Raw genomic sequence first — 16,867 nt, 5'->3', positions numbered from 1 at the left:
AAGCGCCCAGAGTTAGTTCTATCCTGCAAGCAGGGTCACATTTGCGTCTCCCGGCTAAGAGCAAAGCGATCCGGCAGGAAGGAGTCTGGTGAAGAGACTCGCGGTTTCGCCGCTCGATTTCGCGCTTGCGGTTACGCCGCGGGCGCTTGTGCTCCAACGTGAGCCTGCTCGCAGGCTAAGTTAGTTCCCCATATAAGTCAAACAATCAAGGTAATTTTATTTTTAGAATACACCCGGTTTCGGAAATCCAGGGAGGGTAAAGAAATAGCGAATCTTGTGACACCAGCCTAAACGGCGAAACGTGCATTTCCATCCTGCGGGAAAACATCCACACAATCCGCTGGGTACCTAAACTTTGAGAAAAGTCATTCGTGCTTCGTCGGTCGCTCGGCCGCCTCGCGACCTTCACAACGCCGCTTCGAAGTCTAAAACCTCGCAGTTCGCTTCGCTCGCTATTCTACCCTGAAACTCATGAGGTCGACTTGTGGCAAGTCTACTGGGTACAGTGCCCCAAAATAACTTAAGAGGGATGACGCTGAGAATGTTTAGTCTACATGCCGAGATTAAATCTCTTTTTCTTCATCCTGTCTTGTCAACTGCTATATATACCTTGCAGCACTAACTAGAGAAAGATTCAGATAAATTGATTTATTGACCGATCGATAGCATGTTCACCGGAAATTCACACCAGAATTTTTTGGTCGAATGGAAAGCGCCCAAGGTTTAATTAAAAGGGCTAAACGACGCTACTTGATCACGAGACATAAATGTCAAATGAACGGTTGGAATCAACACTGGAATCGTACCAAATAAATGTCTCTCACAAATGCACTACTTGATTTTACTGAAAATGTAAATTTATAATAACAAAACTTTGGTGGGAAGTCTTTTAAGCTAGCGCCCATTTTAAGTCAAAATCAAATTTTTCAGGAATAGACCCTCTTTAGCTTGGGCGGTTTGTTTTCTTAATGTAGACCACGTGATGATACTCTTGAGAATTCTTGCTTTCAAATTTTGAAATGGTCGCATGTATATGAATGAATAATTTTAAGATCGATAAAAGAAAAATTCTCTAAAGAATATCACGTGGTCTACAATGGGAAAATAAACCCAAATCGGCTTACTGCACTCATAGTAATGACAAAATCTAACTGCAAACATACTACTAGCCTGCGAGCAGGCTCACCTTTGAGTCACGCGCGCGAGTAGTGACGAGCAAAGCGATTCGGGGGGAAGGGGTCTGGTGAAAAGGTGCCAAGAAAGTCACTTTCTCGTCTCGCGGCTTCGCCGCTCGATATCGCGCCCGCGGCTACGCCGCGCGCGCTTGTGCTCCAACGTGAGCCTGCTCGCAGGCTAACATGCTACAAAAACCCACGTGAATACATGAACAGTCACGATGGAGTTTCTACAACTTAACATCCGATACCCACTAGAAACCCAGTTGCTATGAATAAATGAAGCGTATATCAAAAAGCTAAATACGAATACCTAATAATCAAGGGAGGGCCAAATTCAACTAAATAAAGCCAAATTACTACAAAATTACAAAACACTCCGGCTTCCCCTTAATAATAAATGAACTCGAGATCAGGTCTGTCTAAAGTTCACTTGTCTCACACTTGACAGCAATATTGGTTACTTCTTGGACAGGCAATTGTTCATCCCGACTTTGCATGGATATATATAGTCTTCATTGGTGGTTCTTCGGGTGGTTTTGAATCGTTGGTGATCTCCAGGTTAGGGCTGAAAAGATTCTTGTCCTCGCCAAACCCAGTTAATACAGTGCCAAACGTACATCTTATGCAGTTGAACGGTTCCGGATTCCTCAGTGATGTGACTCCATTGCTGCTACTCTGAGTTAACGCTTTTTCCACCATACTGGACTTTGAGGCTAAACTGATATTTGCAGATGGCTTCACTCAAAAGACCGCTCTGATACTGTGCTCCTACATCAATGGACCAGTTGTGCTCTATGGAGGACATTTCACTTCTGTTGAAGCCAACGATTTTCTTGATGGTTCTTTCCCAGTCGACTGTAACGTCGGTGTCGTTTGCAAAATATTTGATGTTATCCCAATAACCAAACGCTTTGCCAGTGGTTTGTGCCACGCCACCAAGTAGAAAGTTGAGCACTGACTTGTGAACGTTGAACGTGTATGCATCGCCGTTGTCATGCATGTTGTAAAGTACGAGTAGTCCCTCTTTCGCTTAGTCTGTCGTGCGTGACGCGAAAGAAAACCGCGAGAAAAAAATGGCAGGATTTCGCACGGCCATTTCTTTCTCGCAGTTTTCTTCCGCGTCACGCACGACGGACTAAGTGAAAGGGACTACTCGTAGTCTACGCATGTTGGTGCTTTTGTGGTAAGTGACACCCCATTTGTCTACTTGCCTCAAACAGTAGACATGACCAGTCAAACCCCAGAAAATAGAGCCCATCCTAGAACGCATCGTGGATGCTATATTCAACGGCGCCCTCATCAGTGTTCATGTTGAGCACTTTTCGGTACACGCCCCTGTCAGCAAATACGTATGGGTTATTGACCAAGCGTGAGATCAAGATGGCTGGATATTGGCCATAGACTCGCAAAAAAGAGAACGAGGCCAATATCCAACCATCTTGACCGAACAAGCTTGGTCAATAGAGGATTTATTATATGGCTTTCGCGGAAATTTTTCTTGCGGGACACGGCGGGTAGTCCCGAGCGGGCAAGATAGCCCCATCTTGCCCGCTCGCGTAGCCAATCACAGCGCAGGATTTGATTCATCTTGCCCGCACACGGAACTAGCCATATAATAAGATGTCAGTAATGACCAAATGCAGCGTAATAATGGCTTCCTCCGTGACAGTTGGGATGAAGTTGGTGACTCTACGGTAGAAATAATCTAAGCCAGTAGCCAAGTAGTGATCACCCCATTGACAGGCTTGGCTTAGAGAGTAAACCTTGATATCATTCCCTTGATGGAAATTTGTGCTTCTCATGTAGACACCCAGATCTGAACGAATGTTATAATAGTAGTCGTCAGTACCCACAGAAGTCGATTCTTCTGGCCTCATCCGCACTCTTCAGCACGATCTCTGGATACTCTGGAAAGTTAGACATAACTTGAACTCGGTACAGAGTGACGTAATGGCGGCACTAACAGACTGGCAGAGGCAGACTACCTATTGTCTAAACTTACTCACAAATATAGCCTGTGTTGCTGGCGTAAACGGGGAAGGGGTAGGGATCGGGTGGCAAAATACGCGAGGAAGAAAGAGAAGGAACGGCACCCTATCCCGATAAAAAAATCCCCTTTCCACTGCAAAACCAAAACATTATTTACAATCGCTTGGCATCACTGAACAAATATCGACTACTCTCAGAGATTTCAATAATTATTTTTGAAGATGTTACCGTAGAATTCCGAAAGTAACGGCCCCCGTTACTTTCGGATTTAGCAGGCAAAAGGGGCCGCAACTTTCGGGTCAGGGAAGCCGTTACTTTCGGATGGTTAAGAAACGTTTCTGACGGTAACAGTCGCCGACAAAGCGGACGTTTAACTCATAAAATTAAAAAGGTCCCTTTATGTATGTTATCAACTACCCACATAAACAAAGCAGACCGTATAAACAGAAAAGGCCCAAGCGTTGGTACTGTAGGGCGAAAGTATAATACATGATTTCGTTTGACTTTAAAGAATAAGAAGTGAGTTATTCCGTGGAATTAGACTGCCGGGTATCTAGTTGTTTGAAAGCACTTCCCGACTGCCGGGTATCGAGACACAATGTTATTAATATTTGTTTGATTTGAAGTTCCTTTCTATTTCAGGACTCCACTCACAAAATGCACTCGTTGGCTCGACTTGAGCTCCTTTGGCTCGGTCAACACTTGGGCACAATTGACAAGAGCGCCTTCGCTCGAATAAGCAACACAGACGCGAGTTGATTCCAGAAAACAACTCGGTTCTTGATGAGCTTATCAATTATGCGATTCAAACGTAAGAAATCCAAGTTTCAAACACTTTTAGAGAAACAAAATTTTGAGGCAAGGAAACCGAAATAAACGATGAATCCACGCCCTAACGAAAAAATGGGGTGGGATCTGCGATTTTCGTTACCCTATTTATGACCTGACCTGACCTGACCCTTAAATCAATACCCTTAGTCTTTGTTGATGGTCTTATCGCTATTGATGAAAAAGAAGCTTCTTATAAAAAAAACATACTCAACTCGACTAGAGTGCAAAAAACAATCCCTATTTGAGACCAAACTGGCCAAGATCGATACCCTCAACCTATTTCGAACCAAAACTGCTCAAAAACCATACCTTTTGATGCCACATACAGCCCATATAAGGAAGTATCCCCTTCCCGGGTCTAAACATATCTTGAGAGGGATTGCCTTAGGAATAAGGCCTATGGGCAGGGGCGTACAGTCAAACCTGTATATAACGGTCACCCTTGGGAAATGGCCAGGTGACCGCGATATACAGGGTGACTGCTGTACACAGGTTTCCTTTAAACTCCCCTGGAAGTCAACAAATAGCATTTTTATGTGCAAATAATCACTCGATTTACGTTTTATTTACAATAACGAGTGACAGCAACGCAATAAACACGATAGGAAATGTCCATAAAATGTCCGTGGTGTGCTCTAAGGGAGGTGCAGTATACTTTGATCTAAGTCTCCTGCGAGTGGCTGCATCGGAAGCTGATAGAAGAGAAATTGATGCCGAGCCCTTTTTTGGTCCAATACAGTGTAAAACCGCGGTGGTCAACTTGATAAGTACAGAACAGTGTTATAGTCAGGGAATTATGACGAAAGCCAGTGTGGTACGGTTGTGTCGTTACAGTTACAGTAACTATTGTTTGAAGGCGGCGACACTTTAATGCTATCGGCCCCAAGCATGTGTTGGACGTCGGCGATGACATGTATTAGTAGTTGTGTTTAGTACTAATATCTGAGACCCCTGCCTTGGTGGCTGCTATTTAACGAGCTGATGATTAAAGTTTGTCATTATTCGTTAACTGTAACCCAATTTCGTGACCGTTATATGCAGGTAAAAGATAATGAAATTGTGGATTCAGGAAGTCTAAAGGGTGACCGCGTCCGTTATATACAAGTTACCGCTATATGCAGGTCAACTTAACAGTAAATGTAAGGGACGAGTTTTGGAAAGTTGTTCAGTGACCGTTATACACAGGGTGACCGCTATATACAGGACCGTTATATGCAGGTTTGACTGTAGTTAGCTTTAGGGGGGGGGGGGGGGGTAGAGTCCTGGGGTGCCCTTGGCTCCCCCTTTTGTAAGCCTTTCTTAAGCAAACAACCTACAACAGGTGGTGAAAACGAAATGACAATCTCGTGAGTATTTTCAGTTTGACACAGCGTGAGCCCCCCTTTGAAAAATCCTGGCTACGCCCCCGATGGGGGAGTAACTCTCTTACCCTTCATCTGACCCTCTTGACAATAATTCACCAATCGTGTAGATATAACGGGAAGGAGGCTGAAGACAATGCGAGATTTTAAGAGGCTATTGTCGTTTCGATGCCCTTCCAAAATCTGACATTTAAGCGGAGAGTCTTTAGAAGACCAGACATTGTGACTGAAAGAAAGTGATAGGTTAAGAGGCAGTGGGATGGGATATCTGAAAAGAGGTAACACACTCCCACCACTCTACCGTCCCCGCTCCCGCTTTGGGTTAGCAGCTTCAGTGAGATGAGAATGAATAAATAAATGAATGAATGAATGAATGAATGAATGAATGAATGAATGAATGAATGAATGAATGAATGAATGAATGAATGAATGAATGAATGAATGAATGAATGAATGAATGAATGAATGAATGAATGAATGAATGAATGAATGAATGAATGAATGAATGAATGAATAAATAAATAAATAAAAGCACTCCATTACTGGGACATCTTTAATGCAGTTAAGATGCATATGACTTGATACATGATTTATGGCTAGAATGTTGTATTATGTAAGACGCATTGCGACGAAAAATGATAGTTACTACTATGGACGTCAACGAGAATATAAAAAAAATTTCTCTGTTAAGTCTGTAAATGTAATTTCACATTTCTGGCGGAGTACTGTAGTAATTGAAAAAGTGATTTACTACGACAAGGAATAACAAGTATTGGGATCATTGATGATCTTTTCAATTGTAAGAGTAGAAGTTAAAAACCTAATCTTCCCTTCCACTTTTGTGGCAAGAAATTTGGCTTTCTTTTGTTTATGCCCCGGGACAAGAGTATGATGTCTTGGAAAAAATGAACTAATTCAGTTTGCCTATCAACAAGTCATCTTGGAGTTCTAGAAGCAATTTATGAACAAACGAAGGTACTCGGTCATAAATAAACAAGTCTCCATTTGGCACGATATTTGTCCATGGACATTATCTTTTCCGAGAGGGTAGCTTGAGGAAAACTGTGCACTTTTGAAAATTGGGGAATATCACTCGGGTGCATATTCAGTCACGAGACGCGTTTAGGCCAATTGAGTGTGAGGGAAAATATTTGATGGATTATAATTTAAAGTAAATTTATTTATAGAGCACCATACTCCATTAATTGTCCATGGATAGAATGATATAGATATTCATATACATTTAAAATACAAATAATAATAAAAATATTAAAACCACACTATTCAACTAAGACCTTACAACTTATAGTCATAAATCTAGGTAAATATTTACTACACTATTGATAAACAATCAAAATTTAATCAAATATCAATACTGCTCAGGTTTGTAATAACAATTACAAATTGACTGCCTCCTGCTTAAACTGAAAATGCACCAAAATCATCGTGATAGTGTCCCTTAATAATAATTAAATGATTTAAAAACAACTTATAGGGCTGTGTTCTAGAAGCGTTCGGGTGCCACAGGCGATTAACTTTTGCCTTTGGGCGACTGGAAAAACTTACTTCTTTCATGTAAGCTTTTGTGCCGGCACCCAGGATTTCATGGTTAGGAACCTCTGGGTTCCTCATAATTTCCCTTAGACCACAGCCTTGACTTATCTTTTATCTAGCTAAGGAATAAGGTAATACTCAGTATTTGGTCAGACTTATATGAACTTTTACCCTGGTACATAGACTAAATTCCATTCATTTCATCCTTGATGGTCATCACTTAGAGGACTCCCCCAAAAAATTGCCATCTCTTTACAGTCTGCTGATTTATTAAATCAAAATTTGGAAAACAAGAAAAGTTATTGATACAATTTCATTCTGTAAATACACTGATAGGCTGATCAGAAAGGGTTAAATATGAGATACATGTATCCGTTCATTCCAGATATAAATTCTTAAAATTGTTCATAGAATAATTTAGTTACAGTCTGTACTGTAAAATATTCATAAATAAATGAGAAGTGATGATCTATTCATTCACTGTGTAATATTCTTAGGTGCTGTCACACACATCAATTTTCCAAGCGACTTATGCATTTGTCCTTGAATTGGCACATAATCAATTTTTTCACCATCAACTGCTATAGTTCCACGCTGGCTTGTGTCAGGCTCTAAACGGAAAGCAAATGCCCTGATGTACTCAACATGATGGCTAAGAACATGAGATCCATCCTTCATTTTTCCAAACAGATCCAAAAGTGCCATTCTGCCTGTCCCTGATCTAACATAAAAGATACCCATCAAGCCATCTCCAAACTTTCCTTCAGGGTTTGCCATGAAGTCAGTTCCGAGGTGACTAAGGAACACTGGACAGCCTAGAATGAACTCGCCTTCCTCCACCTTCCAACTGGGTGGAAGCTCTGAGCATAGGGGAGGAAGCAGATGATCTACTGGCCCTTGGCTTAAAGGACTTGCATTACTGTCTTTATGGCACGTACCATTACCAATTGCCTTATTGCCTTGACATAATTCCCTATGTTGTGAAGTGGAGCTCACATTGTCATCCAATGTACCACTGTGGGCCACTTCACCAGGGCTGGAATTAAAAGCGAAGTTATTCTCTCCACCATGTAAAAAATGATCGACTGGCAAATATGAGATCCGCCCTCGATATTTCCGCAGGCCAATAATTTTTGCTATTGTGCCAATAAGAAATCTTGTCTCTCCAAGATATCTGTATTTCTCTGACTCAATGTCCACATCAGAGACCATTCCCCATGTTACTGACAGAAATGCGTACAGCTTTTCTGTCGGTGTTACCACAGAGCAGATGTCTAAATCAAGTAGATTTCCACGTATAACTCCAAAAATCGCACTTATCAAATTAAATGGCTCCCTAGCAAAAGAGCAATAAGAATATGTTTGACTCATTTGTTAGCAAAAAGCACTCTACTACTGGGTGCATCAAAATAATTGTTATTTTTTCCATTATTCTAGCCAACAGAAACTTGACCATCACAAAGGATCTAGGTCGATTTCTTGAGCTGCAGTTAGTCCCTCAGTTAAAATAAAAAATACTCTCAGTTTAACCACGGTACAAGGGAAACCGCTGGTACTTCATTACAAAAAGTTCAGAAACTTAAGATCTTTTCTAGGTATAACTGCTTGACTTGCTAATAAATGAGTCTGAATTTGTTTGCTATTAAGCCAATCACTTCTCCTACTGTTTTGAAATGTAAAGAAGAATTAGTGAAATTTAACAAAAAGAATAAGCGTCTTTGTCGATTGCCAATGCCATGCTCTAGTATGTCAATGTAGTTGGGATGGATATCATGTCCAGTCCTTTCTGTGTGCTGTTTAATTGCCGTTTCATTGTTTCAAGTGAAAGATGTTGGAATTCTTGGGGAGCAGAGCACAAGCCTGGCACAAGAGGAAGCCACGACTGGACATGATATCCATCCCAACTACGTAGAACTACTAAAGTGTGGCATTAGCAATCGACAAAAACGTTTATTCTTAGAATCTTGGCATTCCATGCTAAATACCGATGCTGTAAATAAGTGCCAGCCTCTCCCTAAGGCCTATTTGCCTTTTATTGTGCCCCTTAGGGATCAAAACATGTGTTAAGACTCTTTTTTGGGGGGGCTCATCTAGTCATTTAACTGCGATGAAGGCAAACAGGACGTTGTCCAAAATTTAGTTTTTATACTTTTACATAATTTTTAGGTCAGATCCAACATTTTTTAAGGTTTTAATCATGAACACTGACCACCCAAACAGTATTCACTTATGTTATATTGTTGCCTTTAAAGAGCCTTAAATGATTCTAACAAGACTCCATACCAAAGGCAAAAAATTATGAACCAAGCCACAAATTATGACAACCTAGTAACAAAGAAAATCCTGAACCAAGGAACAGGGAGTCTATCACCTTTTACATCATCAAATTTTTCGACTACAAAAGAATAATTTAATATTCTGAACTGAATATTTCTGAAGACAACTTTTGCTTTGATTGGCTCATTGGTATTAGGTGAGTCCCCTAGCGAAAGTTAATTATGCCATACTGTAAAAACTCTTCTGATCCTTCAGACACAAAACCTAGAAATGTGACCTACCCAGTAGCGTGGAGAGCAGAAAGACAAAGTGCATTCCCAGAACCTGTTGGAATGACACCCAGGGGAATCTTTATTGCAGTCTCCCAGTCAGGACGCTTCATCAAGCCATTAATAACCTAAATGCAAAACAAGAAAGCCACGAGTGTCTATGAGTCTTGAGGCTCATCAGATAAAGTACAGGTAAAAGTTTAAGTCTGCATATGAGCCAAGTGGCACATCAGGCCAGGGCTTACCTCCAGTTTCAATAGCACAGAGTGACTAGGAGTACACCAGTCAATTGCAGGGTTACACCCCAGCATTAAATTTACCCATACCCATTTATACACCTGAGCAGAAAGAGACACTGCGAGAGTAAAGAGTCTTGCCCAAGAACACAATACAATGTCCCCGGCCAGGGCTCAAACCCAGGCTGCTCAATCTGGAGACGAGCACACTAACCACGAGGCCACCTCACCTCTCTCATCAGTTAAAAGCCTGTTGTAATTCAGTGGAGTGGAGGAGCAAATGGCTCAGTGGTTCTGGTACTTAATTGCAGTTTCAGTCATACAAATAGTATAGCTACTCTGGGATACTAGTTTATCACAGGCTACCACCTGGTGGCATATTGTCAAACTGCTCCAGCAATTTGCTTATACCCATTTGTTTTTGTCTCCCAACAGGACACTATAAGACTAGTGTCAGCCAAGAAATGCAACAAATCAGAGATTGAACAACATGTCAGAGATGGGGAATAGCTCTTTTAAAACTATGAATTTTTCAAGAATGTAGCCAAAATTCATGGGTCTCACCAAGGCAAGAAGGCAACAATATGAGAAAGCAATTTGCAAACTTAAGCAATTCTGGAGTTTTGCTTTTTTTTTTTACAAGGCTGAGGAAGTCTTAACCTTGACGAAATAAGTCTTGAATACACCCTTCACAACTCGTCACTTTGACTACCACCAGGATTCAGGACCAGCACCACTGAAGCTAGTGTCCAAGGCATGAACCATGAACCAGTGACTATGCCTCTTACCAAAACAGTCATTTTTACTTGCCACAGCAGGAAGCAACTAATAGTACATTAAAAAGCAGTCAAACTAAATTTATGGACAAGGGATGGTTCAATCATGGAGACAGACAAGTGGAAACCTGAAAAGTATCATTTGAGATAAGTGCCCTGTGACCTACATCTACATTTAATAATTGATACTGCTCTTGCATCCAATCAATATAAAGTAAAAAAAATAATAAATATTGAAAAAATGAATAAATTAATTGCAATTAAATGATATAAAAACTAATAACATATTATAAAAATGGAAAAAAGAATAAATTAATTGTAAATACAATGATCTTGAGAATTCAGTCTCTTATTGTCCTTGGGAAGAAGCTATAAAAATAATAATCATGATTGCAACTTGGTGGTATAAAGGACAATTTAGAAAATGATCGAGTAATACGTTGTTGGGGTAAACAAGAAAATACAGCACCTCATAGACCAGACCATCTCCAGAGCAAATCACAATCCCATCAACTTGAAGAAGGTTCATTGACAACATCATCTCTACTGCATGACCAGCATATTCTACATAGAGGAAAACAAGATTTGATAATCACATAGAACCTTCAAAAATTTTAACTTTGAAAATGAAATTAAGAATGTTACCCTATTAATTAACTTGGAGAAATCATTCAAGTTTACAATCACCTTCACTCAACTGACAACAATACAGTACAGTAATAATAGTGAGGTTTCCACAAGATTTCCAGCAGGAAGGCGAACATTGGTTTTCACAGGCAGGAAAAAATCTTTGAACTGAACTTACTTGTAAAACAAAAATTTCCTCAAGATGGCCAAACAAGGTGAGAAAAGTCATTCTCATACCTTGTCAATTTGCACAGTGCTCGTCCTTTAATAAAATGCACATCAGGGCAGCCACCCACTTCAAATTATATTGAAAGCACCATCACAGTTTACACTTGTGTTGGATTCTTGCAAAATCACCCAGTGACATGAGTGCAAGATTGAATAAACAAAATTTAAATACAAAAATACATAGGGAAAATAAACACAAAAATAAATAGGGAAAGCTCAAAGTTGGAAGCTAAAGGGACGAGAATGTTCAAATACTTTAGACTGGAATTCAACTGTCTGTCACTAACTATAAATACCAGCCTCAAATGTGCAAGATTTATAGGAAAAGGATACGTTAAGTTACAGCAAATGAAATTAATAAATGTGAATGGGATTACCTGTGGTCACTGCATCAAAATCAATGTCAGCTTCATTCAGCATTGGCTCTACTTTGTCATAAAAGGTTTTGACACTCCTCCCAGATCCACTGAATGGGTTGATTAGTATCAGGAGTTTGCGTGAAGATGGCAAAGTCCCCTCTTCTGTAAAACAGATAAATGATGACATCTAAGGGATCAACCATTATTTTTTGAGAGGGGTGGGTGGGACGTGTGGTTGGGAAATTTTCTGGGGCACGAAATGTTTTCTCGCCTTTAGGTTGCGCATGACTTTACTGAGTGAGCAGCAGCTTGTGCAATAATATTTTTTTAAGTCAAACACATGACCTGTATAGTATAAAACACTTGCTCAATTTTTCTCCCCATGGCTCCCCTTGGACGATTTTTTTAGCAGATTTTGTTGTGCAGGAATGGGTTTTTTTGGAAATTGTCCACCCCCTCTCCCCCCTCCAAAAAAATAATGGTCTATCCCTAAGCAGTGGCTTTGAATGATCCTAAATGGAAGTGCCATGACAACGTGACATATTTTCATAGCTGACAGGTAGGATCATGAGCTTTGTTAAGAGTGTAATCAGAGACACAAGTGATTATGTGATAGGATTTTTCAGAGAGAGAACCCAGGAAATAGGATGCACTGTAACACTGGAAGACAATTAAACAAGGATTTGTCGAGTACAAGTGAGTTGTGAGCATGCAAGTCAAGGTGTACCCCACAAGTTCGGTATTATCCCAAGGACAGGAGCTGAACATATCTAAGGGCAGGGCTGTCAAAAGTAACCAGCTGCTGGCCAGATAAAGTCACTGTCTACCTCCTGACCTCAGCCAGCAACAATTCTTTTGATTTTTTTCATTAGAAAAGATGCATAATTATGAAGACATAATTATTGATCATCACCGTGATATAAACAACAAAAGCAGTTGTGAAATTAGAGCCTGAAAAAAATTCAGGCTTGAATGGGATTCAAACCTATGACCTCTGTGATACCAGTGCAGTGATCAACCAACTAAGCTATTGCAGAGGTCGTGGGTTTCAATCCTGTTCAAGCCTGAAATTTTTTCAGGCTTTCATTTCATAACTGCTTATAATACAATAAGTTGTGTAACAAAACTGCGATGATCAGTCATGTCTTCATACCTTTCTCTGCAGTTCAAATATATGATCTTGTAGATGCATAATTAGCCACCCACTGCAGTCCAACAACACGGTGTGTCTCTGGATAAGTTACAAATGAGTCATTTCAACTTTTTATTTCATGCATGTCTATAAACTATTTTCATAGAATGATGTGAATTCCTTTATTTGCCAGTGATCTATGATTTTTTGGCCTCGCTGTTTAAAAATCTTCACCAGTTTTTATGTCTGGGGTGTGTATTAAGACACCTCTGTAATCAGCAGTTGATCATTGATTTGGATCTTAGGTATTGCAACAACTTAACTAATGCAACATTAAGCCTTAAAGGCAAGTGAAATTAAAAAAATAAATATGTATCATTGTGTTTGAAACTCCTTTAAAATTACAGCAATGATTTTCAAAACATCATTTGTGCTAAATGTAGCACAAATTCACTCCTTTGAAGTTTTTGTTTCGATTGGCAAATAGTCAGACATGAGTCTCGTGACTTGAATCTGTAAAGTGATACTGTCTATTGCTACCTGTACGTAATCTCCCAATCACTACCTTACACACACCTAAAAATTTTCTCAAACGTCTTACTCGCGAAAAAAATTCAAATAACCGTCTTTAAGTCACTACGCAGTCATCAAATCTTACCTTCAATGCTAATGACATTCTTTTCCGGTTCCTTGACCAACCATAAAATAGTTCGAACCCATTTCTCGGCTACGGCTATATTCGCTTCTTCGCCATCAGAAGAGGCAACTTTAAAGCAGGTTTTCTGCCTTACTCGTTTCTTTTCAGAAAGGGGACATGAATACACTTGAAAATAAGCGGCAGGATCACCTTCCGGTCCGCGGTAAGCCTTGGCACCATAAATATCCTCCAAATTCGTCGAAATTGATGTCGCGGAACGGTGCTTTCCAACACACGAGCAGCATCTCTCTGCGCCCTTGGTGTAGGTCAAAGATTTCCTTGACAAGCTCACGAAGAACAATCTTTTCGTTGGCAGAAGTTCAAATCGTCCGTTAACGATCTCGTCTTCTGAATCCATCACGATCACCAAACAATAATTTTAAGCATGTATGTATTCTGTTTACCGGCTGACCGAACTCCATCGACTTGACACTTCGAAGAATTGTAGGTCGTATTGGTCAGCTGTGTCGCTTTAGGGAGTAAGTGCATGTTGTTACACACCACGAAATGTACTTCATTTTGACAACTCCTGGTTTTGCAGACCCTTTACCTTTTATGACTTTAATATGCTGGGTAATTCCCGATGGGAAACGTTTCGCAACATAGGAGTTAATATGTCTATTCAAACTAGGCTTCCAATGCTGAATTAGCGGGCTTTCAAGAATTCTGCGCTGATAAAAAGATTTGGCCGGGAGGAGTATGCGCCAACTGAAGGAATCCAGTAAGGATTCTGAGGGAGATAACGGGAAGGTCCAGAGTCATCAGTTTTGCACCGACACATTTTTCTAGGTCTCACTGATGAAACTAACCACACAAGAACAGTCTCCTTTATAAGCCACTTGTGATTTGTGAATGTTTATGTTTGCCTGGTTTGCCAAAGGACCGTGAAAATATAATTGGAATCTTTGAATTTGTTCAGCTTAGAAAGGAAATATTTGTTAAGTCTTTTATTTCTGAAGACAGGATTGGTCATCGCAGCCATGCACACAACTTAAGCAGTTGTGAAATTAAAGCCTTAAATAACTTCAGGCCTAAACGGGGTTCGAACCTGTGACCTCTGCGAAAACCGGTACAGTGCTCTACTAGCTGAGCTATCAAGCCAAGTGGGAGCTGGTCACTTTGTGAGTTCGCAATTTCACAACTGCTTTTAAGTTGTGTGCATAGCTGCGATGATCGATCATGTCTTCATATCTTTCTCCCCAGTTCAAATTAATACATGATATTTCATATATTGACTTGTATTCTTTCATTTCTGTTACAATAAGGGAACTTGACGAAGATTTTCTCTCTCTCTTCAAAACGAAATTAAGAAATTAGGTATCAATCGAACTATTGCCGCATGTCTCTCAGCCTTTTGTGCAATAATTTTACAATATTTGCATTTGTTGCGAATAGGAGATATTCTCTATTTTTCTGTTGGATTTATTTAAGGATTAGAGGACAAGTAAGCGAAATCAAAGGTAAGTTTAAATTATGTAAATTATCGATTGTCAATTTTAACGACTGACTCCCCAGGGTAGAGAAAAAGCGCACATCCTACATGTAAATGTTCTTTCATTTTGTCCTCTGTACCTGGCCTAATAATGTAAAATTTTGAAGACTGCCTTTATTTTAGAATATATTTAGCTATAATTGCGTGATGGTCATCCTTTGCAGGACCTCAGAAGTTTGAATAACGAGAAACGAAAGGGATACTTTTTAGATCTTAAAACGACAGCTTACCTCAAGGTGCAAGTTTGGTATGATTTTGGCAACATTGATGGTTCAGATGGTTACTGCCCAATCATTGGCGAACAAGTTATCATTTTCGAGACACAATAGGTTACCATAGCAACAGTATGACCAGCTAAAAACACCCTTAATGACAGCTTTAGAGGCTTATAATTCAAAAACGGCACAGTGAAATTTTTTTTATATTATCAAATTTTAATAAGCATGATAAGACGAACTTTTGGCAAAGTTTTAAAAAATTGTACATAGGGTTTAGAGCCACCTTTAAATTTAGAAAATTTAAGGTGGCTCTGAACGCCATGTTTACGTGTTTCTGGTTTTGACACCCTCTGTAAATCGTAAGCGACACAACAAAACACGGGACAATATTCATAGATCGTGGTTTATTTAATTTGAACTGAGAACATGAGCAAACTGTTTTGTCATCTAACACAAACATAACCTTAGCAGTAGTTGTTAAATGTACCACCACTCTCACCAGCATAGGATGTTTGGCTCAACATTCCTGTAATAACATTATATAGGTCCTCATAACTTATGTCCACAAAGCATCTATGAAGTCCAAATTCTTGACTACGTCGAAGTAAAGTGCTCTCACTTATTCCCGACTAGAGAAATTGCTCTTCGTTCCCAGTTCATTCCAATCTCGATTTGTTTAGTTATCCTGTATCTGGGCCTTCCCTCCGTGATGTTTCTTCATCACATCAAGCACAACAGATGCGATACTCGGCACTTATTAAGCAGAGCTTTGGACCAAGTTGTTGACTGAAATCGTTTGTAAAGCCGTAAATTATGGCAGATCGGTTTGATCCTTAAAAAATAGGCTAATTGGCACGACACGATGAGGAGTTTCATCAGTTCAAGTACTGTTGAGGATTAGCCAACCAGGCTGATCTCAAATGAGACGAACGAAGTAGTGCACTTGCCACACGTAGATGTACAAGTTTCTATCAAGTTGTTAGCCACCAAGCGTTCTCGTACGAAGAGCTTCTCCGCAGTGAATTTTTGCTTTCGCTCCAATTTTCGCGCGGTCAGAATGCGGAAAAGCTCTTTGCACGGCAACGCTTGCTACGCAGGCTGGCAAGTTGTAACTTGATGAATCAGTTGATCATTGAAGTATTATTTACAAGCAAGTGATAAAATTGCAATTAAATATCAATTATGAGGGTAGATGTAAGTTAAAGCCAAAAATAGAAAAAAAAAGCAACTTAAAATTACATCCTGTGCTGAATAAGAAATCTTTTTAAGCCATAATGCCTCAAAATACTTTGTTTTTCCTACTTGGCGTGAAAAAAAGTTATAAAAATACGGGTACAGAAGAAAAAGGAAACGATTAATGAATTGCGAGAAGGAAATAAAGTTCAGAAAAATCAAGACAAGCAAAATAATCGAAAATAAAAACAAAAAAACCTCGCGGGAGTTCCTGGGGAGGAATTACTCGGCTCCCAAACCAGTTCAAGAGTAATTCCTAGTTCGCAGACTCAAATTTCCAGATACCTGGGGAGAGGCTATCGTCCAGCCCACAAGCCAGTTTGCGAATAACCTCTGTGAAGCAGCGTTACTCGCTCCAACCCACGGCCTCTAGCAACCCCCTTAAGCTTGCTGGCAAAAAAAATTGCCGA

General features: G+C 40.0%; 1 protein-coding gene and 1 pseudogene across 2 annotated transcripts; both read right to left on the bottom strand.

The window, feature by feature from the left end:
- Window positions 1-637: 637 nt before the first annotated feature.
- Window positions 638-3,450, bottom strand: LOC149112550 (uncharacterized; annotated as a pseudogene).
- A 2,448-nt stretch (window positions 3,451-5,898) lies between these two features.
- LOC110055138 (sphingosine kinase 1-like) lies at window positions 5,899-13,980 on the bottom strand. Of its 2 annotated transcripts, none has more exons than XM_020761518.2 (5): window positions 13,476-13,980; window positions 11,704-11,847; window positions 10,941-11,035; window positions 9,472-9,587; window positions 5,899-8,249 (listed from the first exon to the last, which is right to left on the bottom strand). In XM_020761518.2, the coding sequence occupies exons 1-5, from the start codon at window positions 13,870-13,872 to the stop codon at window positions 7,391-7,393; spliced, it is 1,611 nt and encodes a 536-aa protein (XP_020617177.2). In that variant the 5' UTR covers window positions 13,873-13,980; the 3' UTR covers window positions 5,899-7,390. The 2 variants fall into 2 exon arrangements, with proteins under 2 accessions (XP_020617177.2, XP_020617178.2); XM_020761519.2 differs by having other exon boundaries at window positions 5,899-7,949.
- Window positions 13,981-16,867: the final 2,887 nt, after the last annotated feature.

This window comes from Orbicella faveolata, unplaced genomic scaffold (genome assembly GCF_042242905.1).
Source record: "Orbicella faveolata isolate gen_17 unplaced genomic scaffold, um_ofav_v1 contig_2, whole genome shotgun sequence".
NCBI lineage: Eukaryota > Metazoa > Cnidaria > Anthozoa > Scleractinia > Merulinidae > Orbicella > Orbicella faveolata.
The sequence above is the reverse complement of the archived record's forward strand: the minus strand, read 5'-3'. Positions and strand labels throughout refer to the sequence as shown.

What these genes read in the sequence shown, in the direction of transcription:
- LOC110055138 (XM_020761518.2), bottom strand. Translation starts at nt 13,872, where the DNA reads ATGGATTCAGAAGACGAGATCGTTAACGGACGATTTGAACTTCTGCCA. An exon ending in GAATGTCATTAGCATTGAAG is followed by an intron (nt 11,848 to 13,475) that starts GTAAGATTTGAT and finishes TCTGTTTTACAG; the next exon opens with AAGAGGGGACTTTGCCATCT. An exon ending in TTTTGATGCAGTGACCACAG is followed by an intron (nt 11,036 to 11,703) that starts GTAATCCCATTC and finishes TCCTCTATGTAG; the next exon opens with AATATGCTGGTCATGCAGTA.